This window comes from Barbus barbus, assembly GCF_936440315.1.
Source record: "Barbus barbus genome assembly, chromosome: 21".
Classification (NCBI taxonomy): Eukaryota; Metazoa; Chordata; class Actinopteri; order Cypriniformes; family Cyprinidae; genus Barbus; species Barbus barbus.
This window is the reverse complement of record NC_136749.1, coordinates 10,031,668-10,056,334: the sequence shown is the minus strand read 5'-3', so window position 1 is coordinate 10,056,334 and position 24,667 is coordinate 10,031,668. Positions and strand designations below refer to the sequence as shown.

Genomic DNA, 24,667 nt, shown 5'->3' with positions numbered 1-24,667 from the left:
GTTCTTAATCAAGAGGAAACTTTGGAATCTTTTAATCGTTTGGGAGTTCAGCGTCCTTGGTATTTCACGCACTCACTCTCTGCAACCGGACATGACCTCTGTATTCACTCTGGGGAAGTCTTCTCTTGATTGTTGACTTTGACACACATACACCTACCTCCTGGAGAGTGTTCTTGATCTGGCCAACTGTTGTGAAGGGTGTTTTCTTCACCAGGGAAAGAATTCTTCGGTCATCCACCACAGTTGTTTTCCGTGGTCTTCCGGGTCTTTTGGTGTTGCTGAGCTCACCGGTGCGTTCCTTCTTTTTAAGAATGTTCCAAACAGTTGTTTTGGTTTTTTGCTATCTCTCTGATGGGTTTGTTTTGTTTTTTCAGCCTAATGATGGCTTGCTTCACTGATAGGGACAGCTCTTTGGATCTCATCTTGACAGTTGACAGCAACAGATTCCAAATGCAAATAGCACACTTGAAATGAACTCTGGACCTTTTATCTGCTCATTGTAATTGGGATAATGAGGGAATAACACACACCTGGCCATGGAACAGCCGAGAAGCCAATTGTCCCATTACTTTTGGTCCCTTAACAAGTGGGAGGCACATATGCAAACTGTTGTAATTCCTACACCGTTCGCCTGATTTGGATGTAAATACCCTCAAATTAAAGCTGACAGTCTGCAGTTAAAGCACATCTTGTTCGTTTCATTTGAAATCCATTGTGGTGGTGTATAGAGCCAAAAATGTTAGAATTGTGTCAATGTCCCAATATTTATGGACCTGACTGTATTTCAACATCAGTGTCAACATATATGAACAATAAACCAGAGTTATCTGTTGATGCAGAGAACCATTAATTCCCTGAAACAGAATGGTAAAAATAGTTATGCTTTTCAATTTCCTAAAAAATACAATTGCAACCTAAATGAGAGATTTTTAACATTTCATTTAAAACAATAAATCATTGTCAGACTTCCATATCTCAGGTCGCATCCTGCCCCACTTCCCATTAAGACAAGGGAGTTTGTGATTGGCTCTCATCACAGCCACACTGGTGCAGGAGTCGGGCTTTCTGATGACCTCACACCACTCAGGATAATCTACTGGTAGTAGCTGTCAGGGTGAGAAAACACAGGTTAGTGGGTAGATATGCTCCAACACATGCAAACAGCTTGGAACTGTAGGAGTGGAGACATACTGATCACAGCAGCCCACCCCGAAGTGCTCCATACACACACACTGGTAGCAGTCTTTAGTAATCCAGCTCTCGCCAATGCCGAAGACCAGGTGCCTAAAAATAGCCCAAAGACTTATGATTTATGTATTTACACATTAGCGCCTCACACAAATAAAGCAAGGCCATTTATTTTAAGTGCGGTGATGCACCTTTGGTGTTGAAAGTGCACTCTCCACCTCTGTTCACTGAAAGAGTTGGAGCAACTACATTCAGCAGACAGGCTGCAATCAGCAATATATGACCAGTGGGGACATTTGAACCCATCTGAAAAAATCCAGCTCTTCAATTATTATTTATCATATTACATTTGATTTGGAGTGAACAATAAGTTTGTATGCAGCACTGTTTTGAGCATCATAGTATTTCCACAGCATTCATGTATGATGTTAATCAAAAAGAATATATGATACATTCATAACTGACAGTTTCTTTCATCTCTCTCGAAATATAGTAATGGTACTATAATGTTACTGTATGTGTTTTGTAAAAATTTTATATAACATTTTGTTAAACTGTCAGCAAAAACAATATATTTTTTACCTTTGAATTTCGTTTTTTGGTATTACAGTTGTATTATTATTTTACAGTAAAACTTACTATAACTTATAGTAAAACATATTATTTATTACTGTAGCTATTGATTTAGATCATTTATATGACTTATATCTTTTTTTTCCTGACAGACTAACCAAAGACATATTCAGATATGTAAAAAGAAAATGTATGACTTTATCGAAGGAAATAAAATTTGTACCTTTCCCTGTGAATCTTGTCTTGGATAGTGATGTTTTCTGTGGTTTTGTTCTCCTGTGGTTTCCTTAAGAGTCTCTTGAGTTTTATTGTGATGATGCTCCATGATCTCTGATATTTATACTTTACTTCTGGGTAAATGACCCTCCTACTTGACCGTAACACACACACACAGATAAATATGATGTTATGCATTTTATACAGAAAGCTATTGCTTTTAATTGAAGTTAATTAAATTTATGTTGCTTCAAGAAACAATGCATATTATTTTTGTGTTTCTGTGCACAGATAATATTAAACTAGAGGTTGCACCAATAAAGGTTTAAGAGTAAAGGCATTTTCAATTAGTTAAACATGATATTATATGCACATTAACATATTTAACAAAAAAACAAGATTATTAAAAATGGTATGACAATATGTCCGTCAAAATGGATATTTATGCTTATTGATGTAATCGCGTATGCAATTACACTAATCTGTGTGTTAATAAATAACTGCTGTGGTGAAAATGCAAATCGCATGAATACATCCTTGATGTCTTATTTTTGGCCCTTCAAGCTATACTCATTTTTGAACATGAGCAGTGAATTAGAACAAGATTATAAAATTGAGTTTTGTGTTTATCAATAACAAATATGCATAGATCCTTTTCTGACAATCTCATCCACTTCATTTGTGATCAGGGCTATATTGAATTAGCATTTTTCATAGGTTAAAATTTTATTTCATAATCCCAAAAATAGTGAAAACACAAAGACATTTTGGGACACTTATGTAAAAATATTATGCTCGTACGAACATGTTTTACAATATATTCAAAATATGAAAATTAAGATTTTATGACATTTTAACTGTATAATTGGGTGTAATGCATCACCCCAATATATATTTTTTTTCAATGGTGCTTTATTAGATTTATTACAGTTTTGTTTATTTTTTTTAAAACCAAAAGAATACTGATTGAACTATACTTCTGCATGCTGCTTGTGCATGTGGATATCATTATTTATGGTCTAATTCTTTTGTGCAGACGACTGAGTAAAGCTGACAAAGAAAAGACCTTAAGTGATTAAATAATCTTTACTGATCTCATGATGCCAAAAAAGAGCAATGACCAAACAAATGCTTCAGGCATATACAGTACTTTCTGCAGCATGTATTTTCACTATTCAGACTGAAATAGCATGAAATACATGCAGTTTCCTTATAAACATATGGTTGACGTAACTTAAGCGTATGGACTGGCTTTTGAGTTATTAGACTTTGCTTCGGAGTCACGAGTTAAAGATTCAAATTGAGCATCACTACTTTCTCACACACACACACACACACACACACACACACACATACAGATTTGTTATTATTTCTTATTATTACACAGAGGCTGGTTATACTGTATACAAACCAAATCAGATAGTGATTCAAATGATATGAGAAGCAAAGAATGATTGTTTTAAAGAGAGTCATCAACCTTGATCTGAGTCAGACTATGTTGTGAAATTTGATGAGGTACATAATGCTCCTGTTATACTGTGCATGCCTAGTGTGAGTATTGTTAAACTAGACCAAGCCTATTTAACTGACAGCCTGTAAGGTCAACTTCCTGGTAGGTAAAAAAAAAAACACTGGTATTGTATTTGAAGTGAACAAATTTTATGCGAAACATTGCAAAACTCAAATTTTACAACAACACCCCCCCCCCCCCCCACACACACACACACACACACTTATTTTGACTACTTGGTAGAGTTGAGAAAAAGTTTAATAGCCCTGACTATTTCAATCAAAATAAAAAGTGATAAGTTGACTTAACTTAAAAAAAATAGAGGAAACCCGTTGCCTTAAAATTATTAAGAAAATAATTTAAATATATATATATATAATACTTGACAATTCACTTAACCTATTTTTTATTATTAATTACTTAATAATTTTAAGGCAACGGGTTTCCTCTTAAGTCAACTTATCACTTTTTACAGTGTTTATGTATTATAGTTTTTTCTTCAATGAGTAGACAACAACAATAATTATCTGTATCATATGTGAGTTTCTCTTTTTAAAGTTTGACATAAATGTGTTTTTGTAATGCCTATATCAGGGCTATGTAATTAACTTCATTTGAGGGCCGGATTATCGAATTGAACATTTGAAGGGGGCCAAGGAGGTGGGGGGCCGTCACGATCTTTTTCTGGGGGGGCCTTTAAAATTGGAAATGAAATTTAAATGCATATTCAGCAGTAAAATTAACTAATATTACGAACAGTAACATCTATAAAAGGTTAACATTATTAGTGCTGTCTAGCATTCAATTAATTAGTTTTTTTACATTTTATATTTTTTCTGTAATTAATAAAAAAAAATGTGACTAAACGCATATTAATATATTTGTGTTGTCTCATTTTCACACTGAACTTCTAAATTAATATTCAATTTTCTCCCAACTCTTTACAGTCATTTCGGATTTTATAACTGATTTAAGACTGCGTTTATGAGGTAACTCACCAAAACCACGTATTTTTTACATCATTGTGTGTGGATTTGGCACGCTTATCTGACAAACTAATTACTGCAAGAACAATTCAAAGGCGAATGTGCAACCTGCGTACTATTCCTCGGGTCGGATGAAGATGATTGGAGGGCCGCCAATTGAATAGCCCTGGCCTATATTAATTAATGAGTAAATGCAAATTATTACAATGCAGTTAGCCATTTAGTTTCAGTTAGAAAGTATTAATAAGAACATCTCATTCAAAACTGGATCTAATGTAGGCTATACACTCTTAAAAAGGAAGTTTCTTTTTTGGCATGATTTCATGAAGAGCCTTTAACATTCATAGAAACTTTCCATTCCACAAAACGTTATTTGTTGTGAAAAAGGTTATTAAATTGTACTTTAGAAAAAATGGTTGCTTTTAATACACTGCATGGTTAGTTGGGGAAGCTAAAAACTAGCTAAAAAGCTATCACTGTATGATATCTGAGCAATTAAGCCAGCACAGTTGCAGATTTCTAATTCAGAATAAAAAAAATAAAAATATTATAAAGAAAGAATTGTTAATACATAAATGAGCAGAACAGAAAGTTTTACCACCAGCATGCAAAGAAATGAAAAACATAAATGAATCTGTTACTGCATGTTTTTATGTTGCTCAAATGTTATAAACGTGTTCAATGAACAATCAAGAAAGTAATAAATAACAAAATCTTTGATGAACCCAGATGGTGAATGAAGAAAGGCCACGAATGTGAAGATTTGTGCCAAAGTCTGTAGGAATATGTCTGATATTTAGTTGACGTGATATAAGGAAAGCAACCGAATATCAAACATATCACACAGTCCCTGACCTGTCAGAATACAGCGTCTGAAAGAGAACACAGATGTTTTGAAACGGATATTAAGTTAGAAAAATTAGACAGAATAAAAGAAATAAAGTGCAAAATGGCAATATTGACACAATGCTAATTATGCCCTCTGCAAACCCTACCCCTAAACCTAGCACATTTCCATTATTAATTATGTTAATTTGAGTATTAAAGATATTTTATATCCAACATACACACAGGGTAATAAAACCGAACATGAACATTTTCATAAACATTTTCAAATGCATAAACATGGAGAGTTTTAGCACTGGCACACACAGACTCACACAAAATACTCACAGTTTTGAGACTCCAGCCTGAATTCATTCACATCCTCAATGTTTTTAAGTAAATTTTGCTGGAAAGTGTCTTCTGTTATAATATTGCTGTATGTGTTTGCATGTTAGCATGTCATGCAGTGCAGCCTGAAAGTAAGAAAGTGTGCATGAATGCCACAACTTTCAGTTGGGATGGGTATATTTATACACCCCTGACCAAAGTTTAGCACCCTTCCTAAACCCCAGCGTACAGACACACACACACACGCGCTTTCTCACGGGGGTTAATTAAGAGCACATTGATCACCTTGCCGCTGGCTCTTCCTCCTGCATTAGGCTGATCAATAGATGCCATTTCACACACACACTCACACAGAGGGCAACAGAGAGGTCGGTCAGACAAGCCTGTTTTGCATCTGCAAACAAACTAGTATATTTCTGTGTGATTGCAAATTAAAGTTGTAAACCCACAACATGCAGCTTTAATAGTGATACATGTTTATTAGAGTGATTGAGGAAAAGCATCACCTGTTTGGTCTTACATAATGAAGAAAACATGCCAATTAAGTCAACTGTGTTACAACAGTGTTTGTCTGCCTCACATTTAAAAATTAAGAGTACATTACATTCCAAAGTTTAATTCAGTAGAATTCTTTTTTAAGAAGTTATTTTATTCATCAAGGAGTCAATGATGCATTAAATTGAGCAAAAGTGACAGTTTTTATTCATCAAATAATCCTGAAAAACTAGTTATCACTTTTTCCACAAAAACATAAAGCAGCATAAATGTTTTCAATATCGATAATAAGAAATATTAGACCAAATCAGCATATTAGACTGTAAAAAAAAAAAAAGAAGTTGATCCAACTTAAAATTTTAAGGCAACCAGCTTCAGCAGATGTTTGAGTTTTCTCAACAAAAATAAGTTTGATAAGACTAGAGCAATGACATTTATTTTCAAAATTGTAATACTATCGCGGTTTATACTATATTTTTTATCAAATAAATGCAACATTTGTGAGCATATAAGATACTTCTTTCAAAAACATTAAATCTTTGAACAGTAATGGGATATATATATATATAAAAAAAAAATTTTTGTCAACTTAAAATAATTTGTTACCTGCCTTAAAATTGTAAGTTTAGTCAACTCAAATAAGTTTAGTCAACTGGAAATGTTAAGTTGTACTAAGTGACAACTTAGATATTTGTGTTGACTATACTTCAAATTTTAAGGCAGCCGGGTAACAAATTATTTTAAGTTGAAACCACTTTTAATTTTTACAGTGAAACATGCAAAGTATGTATAATTATAATCAAAAGTATCCCATCCAACAGATTTTATATTTCTCAAATCACATCAAGCTGTACTTTAAATGCAAATATTGAACTCAAAGCCAATCAGCAATAATTGCAGACATATCCATAAGAAGAACATTGTTGTAAAACAAAAAGCCACATGCAGGTTACTGCCTTTTACACGAATGCAAATAATATTCCAAATGCCTTGTAACCCATGGTCTGGCATTATCATCATCAATAAAATAATAAGGAACACTTATACCAATATTCATAATGTTGATGTGAATCATTTGCTCTGCCAGTCAATATGTGTTGGTGAAATCTTGCTTATGATGTTGAGAGAGCTGCAACCTTTAAGGCACGAGGGTGTAAATGGTTAAGAACTTTCATGATTGGATGGAATGAGATTTTTTTTTAGTACATCGAGAAATATTGTAGGGGTTTACATAAAAACCCTGTTTGTCCTTTTGCTTCCCTCAAGGGGTTTCCATGACTGTGCTCAACTCTGCAGTAAAACAAGATGCAAGACTTCATTTAGTTTGCAGTCTTTTTGCGTTTGACTTACCATATTAAATTCCCCCAAAATAAATATGAAGGCTAAATGCACCCAAGCTGCTTTTACTGACCTGACCCTGATCACTGAGCAGTAAACGTCCTTTCCACTCTAATTTGGCATTCATTTGCATTGTCGCTGACTTAACTTCTCAAGGTGACCCAATGCAGTCTACGGCTCTCTACAAACCTCCAGAGAAGCCATCTGTTCAGTTCTCATCAAGTGTCTTTTCTTGAAGTCTGATAAATAAACGCCATGAAAAATTGAGGAGTTTATGTTATTTCACTGTGAATTTGTGCATTCGTTAAGACACCTGAGATTGTATTATATTTTTATATTTTGATTTGAAAAACCATCTTTAACTGGACACATGCTTAATATTTCTCTACAATGTAACATTCATGAATTTTTTTTTTCCTCATCTGTTCTACTTTATTATTTTTGGACTGCTATCTGGAAACATGTAATTTTCCTGTAGCAGCACTGAAACCGTTGTTTTCTATATTGCTTAAATTTCACATTAAACGTGACATAAGACAAGCTAAATAATAATATAGTGGGGCATCAGAAGTGAAGCAGATGTTGTCGTCAGTTTTGAGTTCCGCTGTATTCGGTGACCTTCTGAATGAGATGGGCAGAAGAGAGGCACTAATTGTTTCTCCTAACTGTGAGCCTGAGGGGTAACGGAAAGAGAAAACAGGGAGAGAGAAACAGAAAAGAGAGGGAAGGGGAAGTATGCACACAATGGGAGCAGATATAAGCCAATTAAGCTCACATATGGTCAGTTCTGACGTAGCATGAATTAACGCAAAAAAGGGACTCGTTATCTTTACCATTTCAAAAACTATCAATTTAAAATAAATACAGTCATACAGGTTTGGAGTGACGTGAGGGTGAGAAAATAATCAGAATTTATATTTTTGGTAAAATTAAAAGTTAATAAAAATCTAAGTAAAATTTGGTAAAATATTACTTTCCAGATCAAATAAACAGACAGACCTAAGCAGGTGATTTCATAAAATTATAAGCCTGATATTTCTTAATATAAAAATTGATTAAACTCTTGATTGAACCTAACTTCTATTTAACCCAAAATATTTAAAGCCCAAATTAAAATGGCCTATTAATTGTAGAAACACTGTCAAAGATTTTGAGCTGTACAGTATATTAAATCTGTTTTTGTCTCAAACCACATTGCACCTGAAACACCCAACATAACGTAGATACCCATCAAACTGGTTAAACAGCCTAGAATGACAAATTAAACTGTCAAGGCACTATGTTTAAGTAAGATTAAGAGCAGATTACAATGAGTAGACAAGCATTTTAAAGAGTTTTACATTGCATAAAGTGGTAAATATCCATTTATTGGAAGAATACATCAAAAAAAGTTGAACCATACGCTGACTTGATTTTTATTTTGCATTAGACATCACAATATGTCAACATAAAACCAAAACTTACAACAAAGAAGAGCAAGAGTAAGCAACTCTTTCAACTTCGTAACTGGCTTTCTGCTTCACTGAAGGCTCAGATTGGTTAAACTTGGTGTTGTCAGGACTGCATAACAATAGTAAGCGGGGTAACAGAGTGAGGATGATTAGGTGTGACAGTAAGAGGGTCAGAATTTTCCCATTGGTCGATACAAGCGGGATGTATGCATGAGCCTGAGGGAGGGTCAGAATGACACTGTAACACAGGCAAGGTAAACTACAGTGGGAAAATAAAAAAAACAACAAAGAAATATTTAATAAAGAAATAAAAAAATAAAAAACACACCCAGAAAGCAAAGAAACCTAACACTCTTTTTTTCTGAAAAAAAAAAGGAAATTGAGTTACATATCGTTTTTCATAATTTATTTGTGGGTGAAGTGGCCATCAAAATTCAACTGATAAGTAGACAATGCACATGCATCATCCCATATTCCTCAAACACAATTATTTGTTAGAAAACAAAGCAGGAATATGACAGACCACATGAGATGTTGTCAGTCAAATCTTGAACCCAAAGATGGTGTCATTTCAGGAATGCTGGAGATCAACCCAAGCAAGATGTTCAGGTTATTTATTAGTCCTATACAATTCTCCAGCGGACGCTGATGTGGTATTGCGCTCCACTCTCCTAACACACACATACTCATTCACTCGGTTGTTCTTCACTCCACGTCTACTTTTGGCTTTGCTTCCTCCGGTTTCGGTTCCTCAGGTTTTTCCGCTTGCATTTCCTTGGGCTTTGCCTCTGGCTGTTGTGGCTCTTCGGTTATTTTACACAGTTTCCTTGGATAAGGAAAGGAGTGTTGTTAAGCAATGTTAATGCTCAGCAGAAATACACTTTATCGATTCCTATTTAAATGTAAAAAATGAGTGTTTTAATTTTATATTTGAAAAGTTTAGATACATAAATGAACCCAAATCCTAATTTAAAAGCTTCAGGTGACATAACACGTATAGAGCTTTAACCCATGACCCTTCAGACTTACACAGAACGACTGTCAATGACCAACCAACAGATTCTGCACCTATTTGATCACAGCTCCGACAGAGAGTGGAGATTCACAGAAAATTGTTTTATACTAATGTAGGCTACTCACTTTCCCTCCTGAGACGTCTTGTCGATGTACTTGCAAAGTGTGCTCAACTGCTCCATTTGTTTTCTTAGAGATTCAACCTCTGTTCCCCAAAAGGACTTCTCCTTGACGAACTCACCTGTGAACAGAAAAGGGTATTTTATATACATGCATACATACAATAGAGATTTTATAACTTCTTGTAAGTGGTAAGAAGTTTAAAGCAAACAATGACAATGACTTATGCATCGTAAGCTTATTCAGGCATGACTGATTGGCTTTGCATTTATTGTCGCAGGGGGACAGTATATGGGTTTTAGCCTGCTATGACAAATCTAGCTAATCTGAGTTAATACAATCAGTAGCTCTTTCTACCTCCATGTTATTCTTTGCCAATGTGGTATTGTCCAAACTGTCGTCTTGTTAAAAGTGAAAATAAAGAGATGGAAACTCACTCTGGATGTGTTTCTTTTCTGACTCCGCAGCAGCAATTTCATCTGTTAATCGTTTCTGAAGAAGAAAAAACAGGTTATAATAAATCAAGTATCATCTAGGCCTCCGTGGATTTGAAGGCATACAGTCAGTTACAATAGCTGGATACAGTGGTAATACAATGAAGCAATTAAGATGTATATTAATACTAGAGAGCACATAAAAACGAAACATTAAACATCTCACCTTGTTTCCCTTACATGTAGCAATGTCACCTTTTTTCTTCTCTACAAAGGTCTTGGCTACGGCCAGGTCTTTGGTTAGGCTGCCCACCTCTTTTTTAGTCTTTTCCAGCATTGTTTTGGACTGGCTCAGCTGTTCTTGGTATTCTCCCAGAACATCTCTGGTCACTCTGAACTTAATATCTATAAATGAAGCCTGTTTACTCAGCTGCGTCTCCTGCTTTCGTCTGGTATGGATGTAGCCAGCGATACCCAGACTACACACCAAGATAAAACCCAACAGCAGCGTAGGAAACTTCATGATGGAGGTGCTCCAGAGGAAGCTGGACCGGATTCACAGCCTGTCTTTCGCGTGAGCTACCTGTCGGTGAACCTAGCCCCTCCCACAAGACAGTAGCATGTTAAAGAGCAAACCCTGTCTATTCTCTGTAATCTTAACACAGATCTTAAAATATTTTGTCACTTATGTCCAAGTTAACTCCTTAATGCAACTGTAAAGTAGGTTAAAGTGATCCTCGGGTAGCTTTCTTCCTGGTTTGTTCTTTTTTAACGATCGGTATATTCGTGCTTACCTGAGCTACAGTATAGAAAACCACGCCCACTCCGCGAACTGACGTCAAACTAATAAGACGTCAGACGTGCGTCCGACTCATTTCTAGGAATCGGTTCTTCTGAACAGTTCTTTTCAAAGAACCGGTTAAAATGATCCAGCAATTATTTTACATTATTAGCCTACTATAGAAGCCATACGGAGGCAGCCGCGTTACTGTTTATTACGATCGAGTAAATTTGAATGAATCTTGTTGTAATCTCATGTCGCCCAGTTAAACTGATATCAGCGAATAAATGATGCCATTTATAAACTATAGGGCCTATATAATTTACATCTCGTGGTTGAGAAGAACACACAGGCGAAAACAATAAAAAAAATCTTAATTAATTATTTATAAATATTACCATACGTTCTCAAGCTATGGCCATGCTTTTATCACAGGCTGCATTAATTTTTTTTTCCAAGTTGCTAATGACATTTGATCTAAATATGAACTAATTTGCATACATTTCCAGAACATAAATTTGAACATTTAGCTAAAGCCAGGTTCAAAACTCTCATTTTGCTTCATTTAAGGGGATTTTAGATGTTTCGTTTTATCACTTTTTTAAGCATAAATCTGGTGTTTGCTGAAAGCAAGTGCTATCGAGGTGGAGTTCTTATCTGTCATCTAAACGTTTTATGCCAGCCGCCATAAAAATCAAGAGGAAGTTTCTGTCATTTATTAACCGACAGAAATGATTCTCCGTTCAGTGAGTCGACTCGAGGACGGTTCTGTGAACCGGTTTCATCGCGTCGCACATGATACAAGTATTGCCAGACATGGAAGAAATGCCGTTTAACCACGCTTGAAACTTGTCACATGAATTGAAATCCAAGTGAAATGATGGACAAAATCATTTTCACATCTGTCGAGCCAAGCCTTCACAGTAAAGTAATGAAACCTCAACGCACCAGGTGAGCACCTGTTAAACGTGGCTGGGAGAAAAAAACAAATCAGGGTTTCGATGCTCAGACATGTACTTTGATGTCATGTTGGTTAGTTCATGCAAATAAGAATATCCCGGTCCATCCTGTTTAACCACGTTGTAATGATTGACCAATTTTTATAATGCCACACCTGTAAACCTTCAGTCCCCTAGTTGAGTTGTTTGTGTAAGAGATAAAGAAGGACTGCTTGTTATACTCCTTAACTGAAAGAAACACCAAAAAATGTTGATGTGTATTCTGCTAGGCCTTTATTGCTTTAGGCACTTTGAAAAAACAAAGGAGGGTGGAGAGAGTGGAATAGCTGGTCAGAGATCACAGTATCAAGGAAGTTGAGGTTTCTTTCTCTCTCTCTCTCACTCTCTCTCACTCTCACTCTCACTCTCTCTCTCTCTCTCTCTCTCTCTCTCTCACTCTCTCACACACACACACACACACACACGCACGCTGGTTTGCTTAACCCAGACATCCAGTTGTACAGGTAAGGCAGGCTTACCTGTCACTGTCTTAAAGCAATAGCATTTCAGGAAGACAGGACAGGGAGCCAAGTCGGATTCAGTCAACAGCATAGACGCTGCTGCCATGAGAACCAAGTAGCGAGCGAAAGAAAGAGGAAGAAAACAAAAACAACTTTTCCCAGAGGAACTCTTTTAGTCTGCTCTACCCTTTTCTTCTTCCCTCAGGATGAGAGCCGTATCGGCAATGGTTTTTCTGGCCTTATGTGCACTGCTGGTTATAATCTACCAGGCCGTACAGCAGGAGCTCAACATCCGCAACCTAAAAACACGCATTGCTGTTTCCGGTCAACAGGTCAAAATAAAGGAGGATGGGATCTTGGCAGCCAAGGTGAAAGTGGAAGACGTGAATAAAAATCTTAATCCTCTGATTACACAGAGGGATCAACTCAAAAAACAGAAGGACGACATCAAGAAAGGCAATGCCAATTCTGAAAAGGAACTAGGCACCTGCCAAGCTGACAAGGTAGTGTAAATAATCTCGAAGAACTGTACAGTGATTTTCTTTCCATATTCTCTCATTGTGCTGAATTTCTCCCTTCACACGCAGCTCTTTTGTCTCTGATATGAGAGTAGGTGACACAAAATACTTTTAAGCTGATGTTCTGCCGCGTGACATGCTATATTCCATTTCGTTTTAGTATACATTTGGTACACACTAAATTTTGGAGTTGAAAAGATTATTGATGGTTTTTGAAAGAAGTCTCTTATGCAAAGCTGTACATATTTGATCGAGAATACAGTCAAATCTGTAACATTGTGAAATATTATTGCAATTTAAAAAAAAAATGTTTTCCTGTTTTAATATATCTTTTAAAATGGAAATATCTGAATATGCTGATTTGGTACTCAAGAAACATTTCTTATGTTGAAAACAGTTGTGCTGCATTTTATCCGGATATATTTTTCTTTCTTTGAGTAGAAAATTTTTTGAACTTGAAATCATTTGAAACATGTCTCTACTGTCACTTCTGATAAATTTAGTGCATCTTTGCTTTACAAAAAAAACTAAAAACTTTGAAACGTACCATACGTGTGGCTTGTACATCATTTTAAATTAAATACTGCATGTAATATTTGTACTTTTACATAATTTGTCAAACCACAGGACTGTTAAAAATGAATTAGTGAATGCAAAATGATGGAAAAACTTGATTATACAAATTAAACTCCATGGACATGTTACATGCTAGTTTCTAGTTGAATTAGGTATAAATGCATTCACACAGTAAATCCCATTGCACTTCCTGTACCAGAAGTAGATACAACATTGTATTTCCAGTTTTGCGGGTTTTCATAAGTGGTCAAAAAACCAATAGAATGAAGATCAGGAAGTATTCCTTAAAAATGAAATATCAGTTTTGGAGTATGTTCATTTGCTCACTCACATGCATTAGCGTTTAGACGTTTTGGGTCAGGACAGCTGTTTTCAACATTCATAGTAATAATAAATCTGCATATTTGAATGCTTTCTGAAGGATCAGGTGACACTGAAGACTGGAGTAATAGCTGCTGAAATCACAGGAATAAATTGCATTTTTATTATATTAAAATAGAAAAACATTATGAATTGTTATATTTCACCTCCGAGTCTCATGATAGTTGAAACATGCGATCTGAAATAATGTTTCAGTATTGTATTACATTCCTGCAGTGGACATTTGACTGCTTCTATGCAAATCAAGTGTTGTGAGAGGTCTATTACTGTGTTCTCTGTTAAACTGAGCCTTGTGTTCCAGTTTTATCTGCCCATGCTGTATAACCCTTAAGCATGTAAGTGCTCTCACACAGTCTTCTTCTGTCTCTCCCTCTCTCAGGGTAAATTAGAGAAGCAGAAAAACGAAGCAAAAGATTCACTCCAGAAACTAAAGGGTAAATATGAGTTCCTCTTGCTTCTAGGGTTTGATTGGAACTAAGATGTGTGGATATTAATGCTCACTGTCATTATTTTTTGTCTCCCATGTTGTTCTGCAGAAGACCAAGAAGCTGAGAGGAAGAAATCTGAGGAGGAGATTCAGGGTCTGAAACACGAAGTTCTAGAGAGAGATTTAAGAATCTGCAAATATGTGGATATTACACTGGATGAGCCAAAGTAAGAGTGCTTGATTTGAGTTTATTATTTTGAATATGATTGTAATCTAAATGAACCCTTTTCACAAACTGTGATGATGACACATTTTCACAGTTATTAACTTTTTTAAAATTAATGTCTATTTTTTAATTACCCTCTAATTACCTTAAATTTTAGAAAACTAAAGTTAAGAGTTAAGGTTGTTGTGTGCCTGCTCAAAATTCAGCGTAAAGGTGCAATGCAGCATAAATTGTGCCTGCTCAGACCCACTTCAGTCCCTGATATCACAGTATATCATTGTAGAGTAAATGCATTTATACAACCTTTGCTGTTTAAATTAGGCATTAGTTTCTTATGCACTTAAACACTTCTGAAGTTGCATTTAGGTGTATTTACACAGATGTTTAATGAAGTTCAGAAGCAGCATTAATGCATTTATACTGTATAATTTGATACCAGGGGCTGAAGTAGGTCTGAGCAGGCATAATTTAGTCTGGATTTTATGTGGTATTGTGCAATTCCACTGAATTTCATGCAAGCACAGAGCAACCTTAACTTGGCTGTAAATACACTTTAAAACAATGGCTGAGGGTGTGGCGACAAATCTTTTTTTTCTTTCTTTCTCACTCTTTCTCCAACAACAGTAATTAAGCTCAGTTATTTTATTCTCCTTTGGAAACATCTTGAGTGAATTTTTTGGTTTGTTTGTTTCCGCTCACCACTATAGAAGTTACCTATGATGACTGCTGCTTATGAGAACCCCAGAAATGTGAAAAGGGTCTATAGAAGTACTATTTTTAGTATCAAAGGTCACAATTCTTTTTTTTGTCTGTTTACAGGAAGTTGTGCGCAGGTACAATTTGAAGGAGCTTTGTGAACAAACTTGGAGTCCATTGGAGTGCTCAGGAAAACTGTGTATAACTTTTTTTTTTTTCTTCACACTGCTCTTTTGACTTTGTTGAATGTTATTTTATTAAAAATAAGGAATGTTTCTTAATACACAGTGCACTAAATAAATGTGTAATGATGACAGATGTGAAAAAAGCCTCTTTAGTTGTTGTAAAACGTTTCGCATTTGCAAAACCCAAACATTTTTTATTTCCTGCATGGTTATTCTGGGCACATTTCTTTTTTTATTTAAATTCATTGTTCATTTTGTGCTTCCATTGTATGTGCCTATACAAACATAAGGCATACGGTTTGCTCATCATACAGTGTAACTCGAACTTCAGTGATGTAGGTTTTTATTTTATTTTTTGGTATTGCATCATTTCACTTGAGCAGTTATCTACGGCTTAAACTCAAGATTCTTTGGAGAATTAGGTGCGTAGTGTTCTGTTCTGCACACAATTGGCCAGACTGGATCTGTGAGGGTTGGAGGATGGGGTGTTTCAGTTCTGGTTAATAAAAAAAAGGTAGAAGGTAAAAGGAAGGTTTTATTTTATTTTAGTCTTTGTCATGTATTTGGCAGATTTAATGCAGTTACTTGTATTGTGAACTTTGTAGTAACAGTAAACGGACTGTGTATTTGTCTAGGTGTAAAATAGTCACATTCTTCAGTCTTGTTAACCTGTTTATCCACATTCATGCCATTTCCAGTCAGCCTTTACAAAAGTCATTTGAGTCCCTCTCTAAGGTTTTTAAAATTCACCCTTTAACTTTATAATTGAAGAAGTCGTTTAACGCAGTTAAGGTTCTGCTAGGTGGGAGCCTGTGCATATTTACAGTATAAATGATACTATCTTTCTTCATAGTTGCTCATTTAACTGTGTATTATTAGAACAGGACACAATGACGTGTTCTAATGTGAACAGTGTTTACCCACCCTTTTAAAAGAATATACGCAACAATAGACTTTCCAACAGCCACAACAGAAACCTGTAATTCCTGATTATTAAAAACGTAAATATTTTTTTTTAAATTCACCATGAATTAATTCCCGAAAAAAATGAATAAAAATAAATATATAAACAAACATCATTTGGGGCAATTGATTTTCATGTCTTTTTAATGATTGTTATTGTTATCCTGTTTGCTCAGGATTTAGCCTTTTATTAAAGTCTAGACTTTTAAATACATAGTCTATGATTTAGCTTTTTTCCCCCAGAAAATCTTTTCACTGTCACAATATACATGAGGCAACAGCAATAATCAAAAGATGAACATTTATTATTAAGCAAGATACAGAATACAGGACAAATTGAATTTATTTGGGTGAATACAGCATAGTTTGGGTAAAAAATTAACCCAGCACCTGGGTAAAAATATTAAAAATAACCCAATAAAATGACCCAACGGGCTTAACCCAGCACTTGGGTTAAAAAAAACAAACACAGAGTGTAGAAATGAATATTCATAAAGTTTGCATTAAATTGATCAAAAGTGACATTTACAAATGATTTTTATTTTAAATAAATTTTGCATTTTATATTTATCAAAGAATCCTGAAATTAAAAAATGGATCACAGTTTCTACAAAAATAGCACTACTGTTTTCAATGTTATAATAATAAAAAAAATTAAATAAGAAACAAAAAAAGAGCTTGATACAAGATTTCCAGTGATCACAGGAGTTGTTCATATGATTCATATAATTCATCAACAAATAAAAAAACCTGTTATGTTCCCAGTTAGTCTAGGGTTAGGGGAACACGTAACAGAATAAAAAGGTGATGTGTGGAGGCAGCAAGGTTCGATTCCCAACCCTGGTGCTTTAACAAATGCAAACAATCAACTGAATATCAAGAAACAAGTTCTTTTATTTTAAAGTTATGGGAGGATGTTGAAGCTTCAAGAGGGGGCAAGGCCAAAATAAGAAACATAAAACCTCTAACTATTAGGGAGAAACTAAGCTAAAACAAAGAAAAGGAAACAAAAATACAATAACAATACACTAACTCCCTAACTAGCATAAACAGGAGAAAATCAAGATACAAAGAAAATAGCACCCACCTCTACTAACATATTCCCCATAAATGAACAAACTTCATAAATAACAAACAATAACAAAAGAAAATACGAGCAGATAATAACTTCCAAACCAAACTCCTTGTCGTAGGCCTCAAGAGTGTTAACACAATAATACTACAAAGAAATCAATCAACAAACTATCAAACAAAACAACTAATAAAGCTTGTTGGGTTGAGAATAGAAGCCTCACAACGCAGCCTCCACACACACCCTGCGCAGAGCAATGGTGCAGCTTAAATCCTCACAGTTTCCCCTCCTCCTGCAATCAATCAATCATCAATCAATCAATCATCAATCATTGGAATCAGGTGGCAGCCATTACCTCCTGCTTATGGGAAGTAAAGGGGGAGAGAGAGAGTGAGAGAGAGAAAAACAGAACAAAATACCCTCACCACAAAAGATTACAGCCAAAAGGTTTTAATACAAAAATATACCACTGGACCAGTCTTAATTATCCAGAACATAGGTTCTAGAAAGAGCGTCTGCAACAACATTATCAGCTCCTTTTTTATGCCGGATCTCGATGTTATATTCTTGCACAATAAGAGACCAACGCATCAAACGTTGGTTGTAATTAGACATTCTCAAAAGAAACACCAAGGGGTTGTGATCAGTGTAAACTGTAATGGGGACATTACTTCCACCCAAATACACCTCAAAATGTTGAAGTGCTAACAATAAAGCTAACGCTTCTTTCTCAATTGTGCTGTAATTCTGTTGGGTCTTAGAAAACTTCTTTGAGAAAAAAGATATAGGATGCTCAATTCCAGCTTGATCTTCCTGCAGCAGAACTGCCCCGGCTCCGGTAACGCTAGCATCCACCTGTAACTTGAATGGTGATGAAAAGTTTGGGGCAGAGAGAACAGGAGCAGTACACAGTAGATCCTTAGCAGCGTTAAAAGCACAGATTTCATTCTGAAGTCCACACAAACCTCCTAGATGTACTTAAAAGGTCAGTGAGGGGTGAAACGATAGCAGCAAAATTTCTACTGAAACCCCAATAGTAGCCAGCCATTCCTAAGAAGCGCCGCAACTCATGCTTGTTAGTTGGGGTAGGAAACTCAACAATTGCACAAACCTTAGCCTCCACTGGTCGCACTTGACCTTGTAAGGTGGAAGGGGCATTTCGCATGCCGAAAGCCATGACAGAGTACTGCAGGAAGTTATCAGGTGTCACGAATGTTGATATTTCTGAAGCACGAGATGTTAGAGCTTTTAGCAGGTCTAATTTCGTGACATAATGTGCACTACCAACACGGTCTACACAATCTTCCATTCCCGGAAGTGGGAAGGAATCTGGCTTGGTCACTGCATTAATTTTACGATAATCAGTACAAAATCTATAGGTGGAGTCAGATTTAGGTACCAATATACATGGGGAACGCCACAGACTTTGGCTAGGGACGGCAAGACCATATTCCAGTAGATACTGAACCTCATTCTTCATGACGTTTTTTTGGATTTACACGATAAGGGTGTTGCTTGATCGGCTAACTGTCACGTACATCAATATCATGACATATTACTGTAGTTTGTTATGGTACATCAGTAAAAAGTTTGGGGTATTTGCTAATCAAGGTACTCGAAACCTCAGACTGACTAGCAGGCAAGTGAGAGAGATGGAACTTCAAATTAGTTAGAACGGCAGAGTTCCGCAAACGTGCACACAAGGTCAGAGCATCTTTTGCCACTAATCCATTCTCCTCAGGGCAATATGGTGGTGGCACTAGTACTGTAGACAGAACCACTGGGTTACTAGTGGGATTGTCTTGGAACATGTTACGTGCAACATAAGCCTTCAACATATTCACGTGACATACCCTACTTTTCTTCTTCCGATCAGGAGTACATATGACATAGTTGGTATCACTTAACTTCCTCTCAACTGTGTAAGGTCCGGAGAACCGAGCCTGCAACGCAGAACCAGGTACAGGAAGCAGGACAAGCACAGACTCACCAGACTGAAAAGTACGTGCCACACTCTTCCGATCATACTGCATCCTCATCTTAGTCTGGGAGGCAGCAAGATGAACTTTAGCAATCTCACAAGCCTTGTGAAGTCGTTCACGAAAAGAACTGACATAATCAAGGATAGGCATAGATGAAGAACTTTGTGACAACAACTGCTCACTGATCAACTTAAGAGGTCCTCTTACGGTGTGCCCAAACACCAGCTCTGCTGGACTGAAACCCAGTGACTCTTGGACACTCTCCCTTGCAGCAAACATAATTAATGGTAAGCCTTCAACCCATTCCTTACCAGTCTCAATACTAAATTTTCGGAGCATCGACTTAAGAGTCTGATGGAATCGCTCTAATGGAATCCTTGGGATTCCGGGTGGTAGGCAATTGGTGCTTAATTCCCAACTCATTTAACATCTGTGAAAATACTTTGGATGTAAAATTAGTACCTCGATCCGACTGGATCACCTTTGGTAAGCCAAAGATGGAGCAGAACCTAATAAGCTCTTGCACAACCGTCTTAGCTCTATGGGTGCGTAAAGGAATTGCCTCGGGATAACGAGTCACAGCACACATGATAGTAAGGAGGTACTGATGCCCTGACTTTGACTTAGGCAAGGGCCCTACAATGATTAACCGTTCGAATGGCTCACCAACAACTGTATTGGAATAAGTGGGACAGGGGGAACAATTTGATTTGGGTTACCTGCCAATTGACAAGTATGACAGGAACGGACAAATCTGGACATGGATGACTTTAAACCAGGCCAAAAGAAATATTTTGAAACACGATGAAAGGTTTTTGTCACACCTGAGTGTCCCGAAAAAGCACTTTCATGAGCTAGCTGTAGGACTTGAGAACGATAATCGGATGGTAGCACAATTTGGTGAACCTCTTGCCAAATCAAGTCTGAATGTTGCGGCTTCCATTTGCGCATCAGAACTCCATCCTCCCAATAATAGGCTATCCTAGATTCTGGCACTTGCATAATGTCCACCACAGCATCAATACAAGAAGCCAGAGAGGGATCGGAGGTCTGAGCAGCAACCAAGTCTTTCTTGCCAACCTTTGGAGAAAGATCTGGCAATGCACTCGATACGATAGGCTTTGACACAATTTCAGGTACAAAACTCACCTCGCATTTGTCACAATCAGACTGAGAGAAAAGGACAGTGTCTGAAAGGTAAACCGGATTTTCAGCTTTTCTTGACTACGCACGAGTCACAACACAGACAGGAAATGCGGTAGAGAATTGGGTAGACAGGTCAAGTAACTCAATACTAGGCTGGTGTGTTACAATAGGTCTAAGAAAAACCTTACCACCAGCAAGCTCATTCCCCAGAATAAAACTGACACCTTCTACAGGTAACCGGGAGCATACACCCACTGTGACTAGGTCAGACTCCAAATACACCCTATGAAGCGGAACATTAACACATCCCATCTCACATCCACGGATTAACACATCACTACCTGCATATGACTCAGGTAAAAAAGGTAGCATCTCCTCCAAAATAAAGGACTGCATGGCTCCTGTGTCCCTCAAAATCCTTACTGGCTGTGTTTCAGAGTCAGGGGAAAGAGAAACTGAACCAGAAGAAAGAAAAGGTTGATAGGCAACAGCATCCAACACATTTAGCTCAGGTACAGACTGCACCAAAGCTACATTTTTAGGCTTTAAACTAGAACTTTTCTGTTTCCAAGTCTTGCACTCTGAGATTAAGTGACCTGGATCAAGACAGTAGAAACAGACCCGCTTATCCCCCCCACGTTTAGGACTAGCTTTACGCCTAACTCCACCCATTTTCATAGAACGGCTAGCAGACTGAAATAGTTCGGAGCTCTCCACAACTGGAGACAGATTCTTTGTCTGACGGGTTGAAGAAAACACATTACGATGTGTCAACACAAACTCAACAAACTATTGTGACTGCTCCTGCGTTTAAAGAATTTTGTACTGCTTTCACATGTATATTATAAAGCAGTGATTGTGAAGGTTCATCTTTGGAGTGTGTTTTTTAATGGTTTATGGTTTATGTTCTTTGTTGATAAATGGCCAGACCAATCTTGCTGAGCTCTCTGATGAACAGCTGTCTCTCCTGCTCCAGCATCCTGCGTAACGCTTCTCTCCGGACCTGTAACAACACCACACAGGCTATAACAAACTTTTCCTGCTGCCAGCATTATCAACAACATTTACAAGTCAAAGCAACATTTGAATCTTCTTTTAAAGCAAATACCACACAAAAAGCTGAGACAACTACTGTGGAGGTGTGGCATATAATGGAGCTTTTGTAAACACAGAGAAACACTGGTAGAACTGGATGACTAAAGGCTGATTCACTACAAACCCAATAAATACCGACATCTGAGATATTATTAAACTGGTTGTTGGATTTAGGTCCCTTTATTAAACAATAAAATACATAATTACAATAATAAAACATTTAAACCAGTTTTATATGCTTAACTAATATTATTAAGTATTGTTATGTAATTGCCATTGACTAAACTGTATTATTTAATTTTGTTTTAAAGGTTTAAGGGTAAATGCTCTTATTTTTTTTTAACAATATTTCACATTTGTGACCCTGGACCACATAACCAGCCATAAGGGTCAGTTTTTTTGAAATTGAGATTTACACATCAACTGAAAGCTGTTAAATAAGCTTTCCATTGATTTATGGTTTGTTAAGATAGGACAATATTTGGCTGAGATACAACTATTTGAAAATCTGGAATCAGAGGGTGCAAAAAAATCTAAATATTGAGAAAATCGCCTTTAAAGTTGTCCAAATGAAGACCTTAGCAATGCGCGTTACTAATCATAAATTAGGTTTATATATATTTACATTAGGAAATTTACAAAATATCTATATGGAACATGATCTTAACTTAATATAGTAATGATTTTTGGCATATACTGTAAGAGAAATGGATAATTTTGACCCATATAATTGGCTATTGCTACAAATATACATGTGCTACTTAAGACTGGTTTTGTGGTCCCTTCTAATGAACAGGTTTGACTACTTTAGTCATTTCCATGAGCACAAATCTTAATGTTTAAGCATATAATAATATTCTAAGGAATTGTGTGCTTCTAATTTTATAGCAACAGTTTGGATAGGACCCTTTTCTATTAACATGACAGTGCCTCTGTGTATAAGGCACGGTTAAAAAAAACATGATTGATTCAGTCGGTGTGGAAGAACTTGACTGGTCTGCAGAAAGCAAAGTCCTGATCCCAGCTGAACTCCTCTGGTGTGACTTTAAATGCAGATCTTGAGCCAAAAACTCATCACCAAACACCAATAACTTGTACATAAGGGTACTGTCATTTTAAAAGTTGCAGCAGAGATGGAAATACAATTTTTAAATACATAAAATATTGTTTCCATCTTTGTTGCCACAGTTTTGGAAGTACCTTTTTCTGTTTTCTGCTCACTGAAAATTATTATGAGGAACCTGTGGCTGTACAAATTTAGCAAAATTGGCTTTCTAAAACCTTTGAATTTTGAAGATACAACAGAACAGCTGTATTTTTCGTTTCCATTTGCTTTTATGCTCCTGTTCTTATACTACCCCCTACTGATGATATACTGCTATTCCAATGAAAGAAACAAAATCAATAATTAACCTGTACCATAAAGTTAAGAGTCATTATTTTTTACACTTATTTGCTTCATAAATTCCAAATGAAGATTTCAATACTTCCGATAAACAGTAGGTATTTTCAGGAAAGTCACATAGACTTGTATTGTCTGTACTGACCATAGTGAGAGAGGTGTTCCACGACTCCATCGCTCTCTGTTGGGTCCTCTCTCTGCGTTTCAGGGCTTTTTCATAATAATTAAGGCCAAGGCACTCAAATTCAGCCTTCGATATCACACTCTTGATTCTGGAACAAGAGCATAGTATCAGTGCAGGACATATTCACTGCTGCAACTCTAAGGCAAAGGGTTTAAATGATAATTTTATGTCATAATGTTTTAAATGTGATGAAATCTTAAAAGTAAAGATTAAGATTAAGCACACCTGTGCAGCTCATCAGTTCTGTCAGCGATCTCTTCATCTTTCTGTTAGAAAACATAAGAATAAACACAAGGGGTTTAAACCAGAGAGTCTGTGTAGGCACACCAGGGGAAGATACTGTATGTAAATCATATACATCTTAAATTTTCAAGGCATTTTTAAAAATTTACATACCGTTCAAAAGTTTGCTCACCAGACTGCATTCATTTGATAAAAATAAAATAAAAATAATATTGTAAAATATTATTACAATTTAAAACAATGTTTTTTTCTATTTTAAAATGTGATTTATTCATGTGTATTTTCCGTCTTCAGTGTCACATGACCCTTCAGAAATCATTCTTATATGTTTATTATGATCACAGCTGAAAACAGTGCAGCTTAATGCTTTTGGGACAAAAACATATTTAATAAATAGAAAGTTTAAAAGAACAGCACTCATTTGTAACAGTCTAAATGTCATTTTTGATCAATTTAATGCGTTCTTGCTGAAAATACTACATTATTATTATTATTTCACTACTACCAGGGACTACTATGCTACTACTGCTAAGCATTGGTACTACACAGTTAAAGATAAACAGTATTTCTGTCCCTCTCTCTCTGCACAAACTTGTTTGTTGAACGCCGCGTCTCTCGCCCAAACATGATTGTGCATCACAGGCAGATAAACAACTAATAAGCGTAAAATGACAAAAAGTACATTCCAGCAGTGAGTAAACCGAAAGTACTGGAACTGCACAGTTGCCGTGGCGACAAACACACAGGATGCTGTAACAGTTCATCCCACCAATCAGACGGAGTAATCTGCGTCACGTGGTTACAATGACAACGCGTGCAAGAACTGGCCAATC

At 36.3% G+C, this 24,667-nt stretch overlaps 2 protein-coding genes across 3 annotated transcripts; one reads left to right on the top strand and one right to left on the bottom strand.

Annotated features, from left to right (window-relative positions):
• Window positions 1-8,808: 8,808 nt before the first annotated feature.
• Window positions 8,809-11,338, bottom strand: LOC306886923 (uncharacterized protein). The gene is made up of 5 exons (XM_079444298.1): window positions 11,293-11,338; window positions 10,725-11,093; window positions 10,502-10,556; window positions 10,071-10,185; window positions 8,809-9,756 (listed from the first exon to the last, which is right to left on the bottom strand). The coding sequence occupies exons 2-5, from the start codon at window positions 11,019-11,021 to the stop codon at window positions 9,636-9,638; spliced, it is 588 nt and encodes a 195-aa protein (XP_079300424.1). The 5' UTR covers window positions 11,022-11,093; window positions 11,293-11,338; the 3' UTR covers window positions 8,809-9,635.
• Window positions 11,339-12,027: 689 nt separating this feature from the next.
• LOC306886924 (uncharacterized protein) lies at window positions 12,028-16,917 on the top strand. Of its 2 annotated transcripts, none has more exons than XM_079444299.1 (5): window positions 12,028-12,230; window positions 12,944-13,241; window positions 14,593-14,647; window positions 14,750-14,867; window positions 15,686-16,917. In XM_079444299.1, the coding sequence occupies exons 1-5, from the start codon at window positions 12,157-12,159 to the stop codon at window positions 15,708-15,710; spliced, it is 570 nt and encodes a 189-aa protein (XP_079300425.1). In that variant the 5' UTR covers window positions 12,028-12,156; the 3' UTR covers window positions 15,711-16,917. The 2 variants fall into 2 exon arrangements, with proteins under 2 accessions (XP_079300425.1, XP_079300426.1); XM_079444300.1 differs by lacking the exon at window positions 12,028-12,230 and adding an exon at window positions 12,577-12,741.
• Window positions 16,918-24,667: the final 7,750 nt, after the last annotated feature.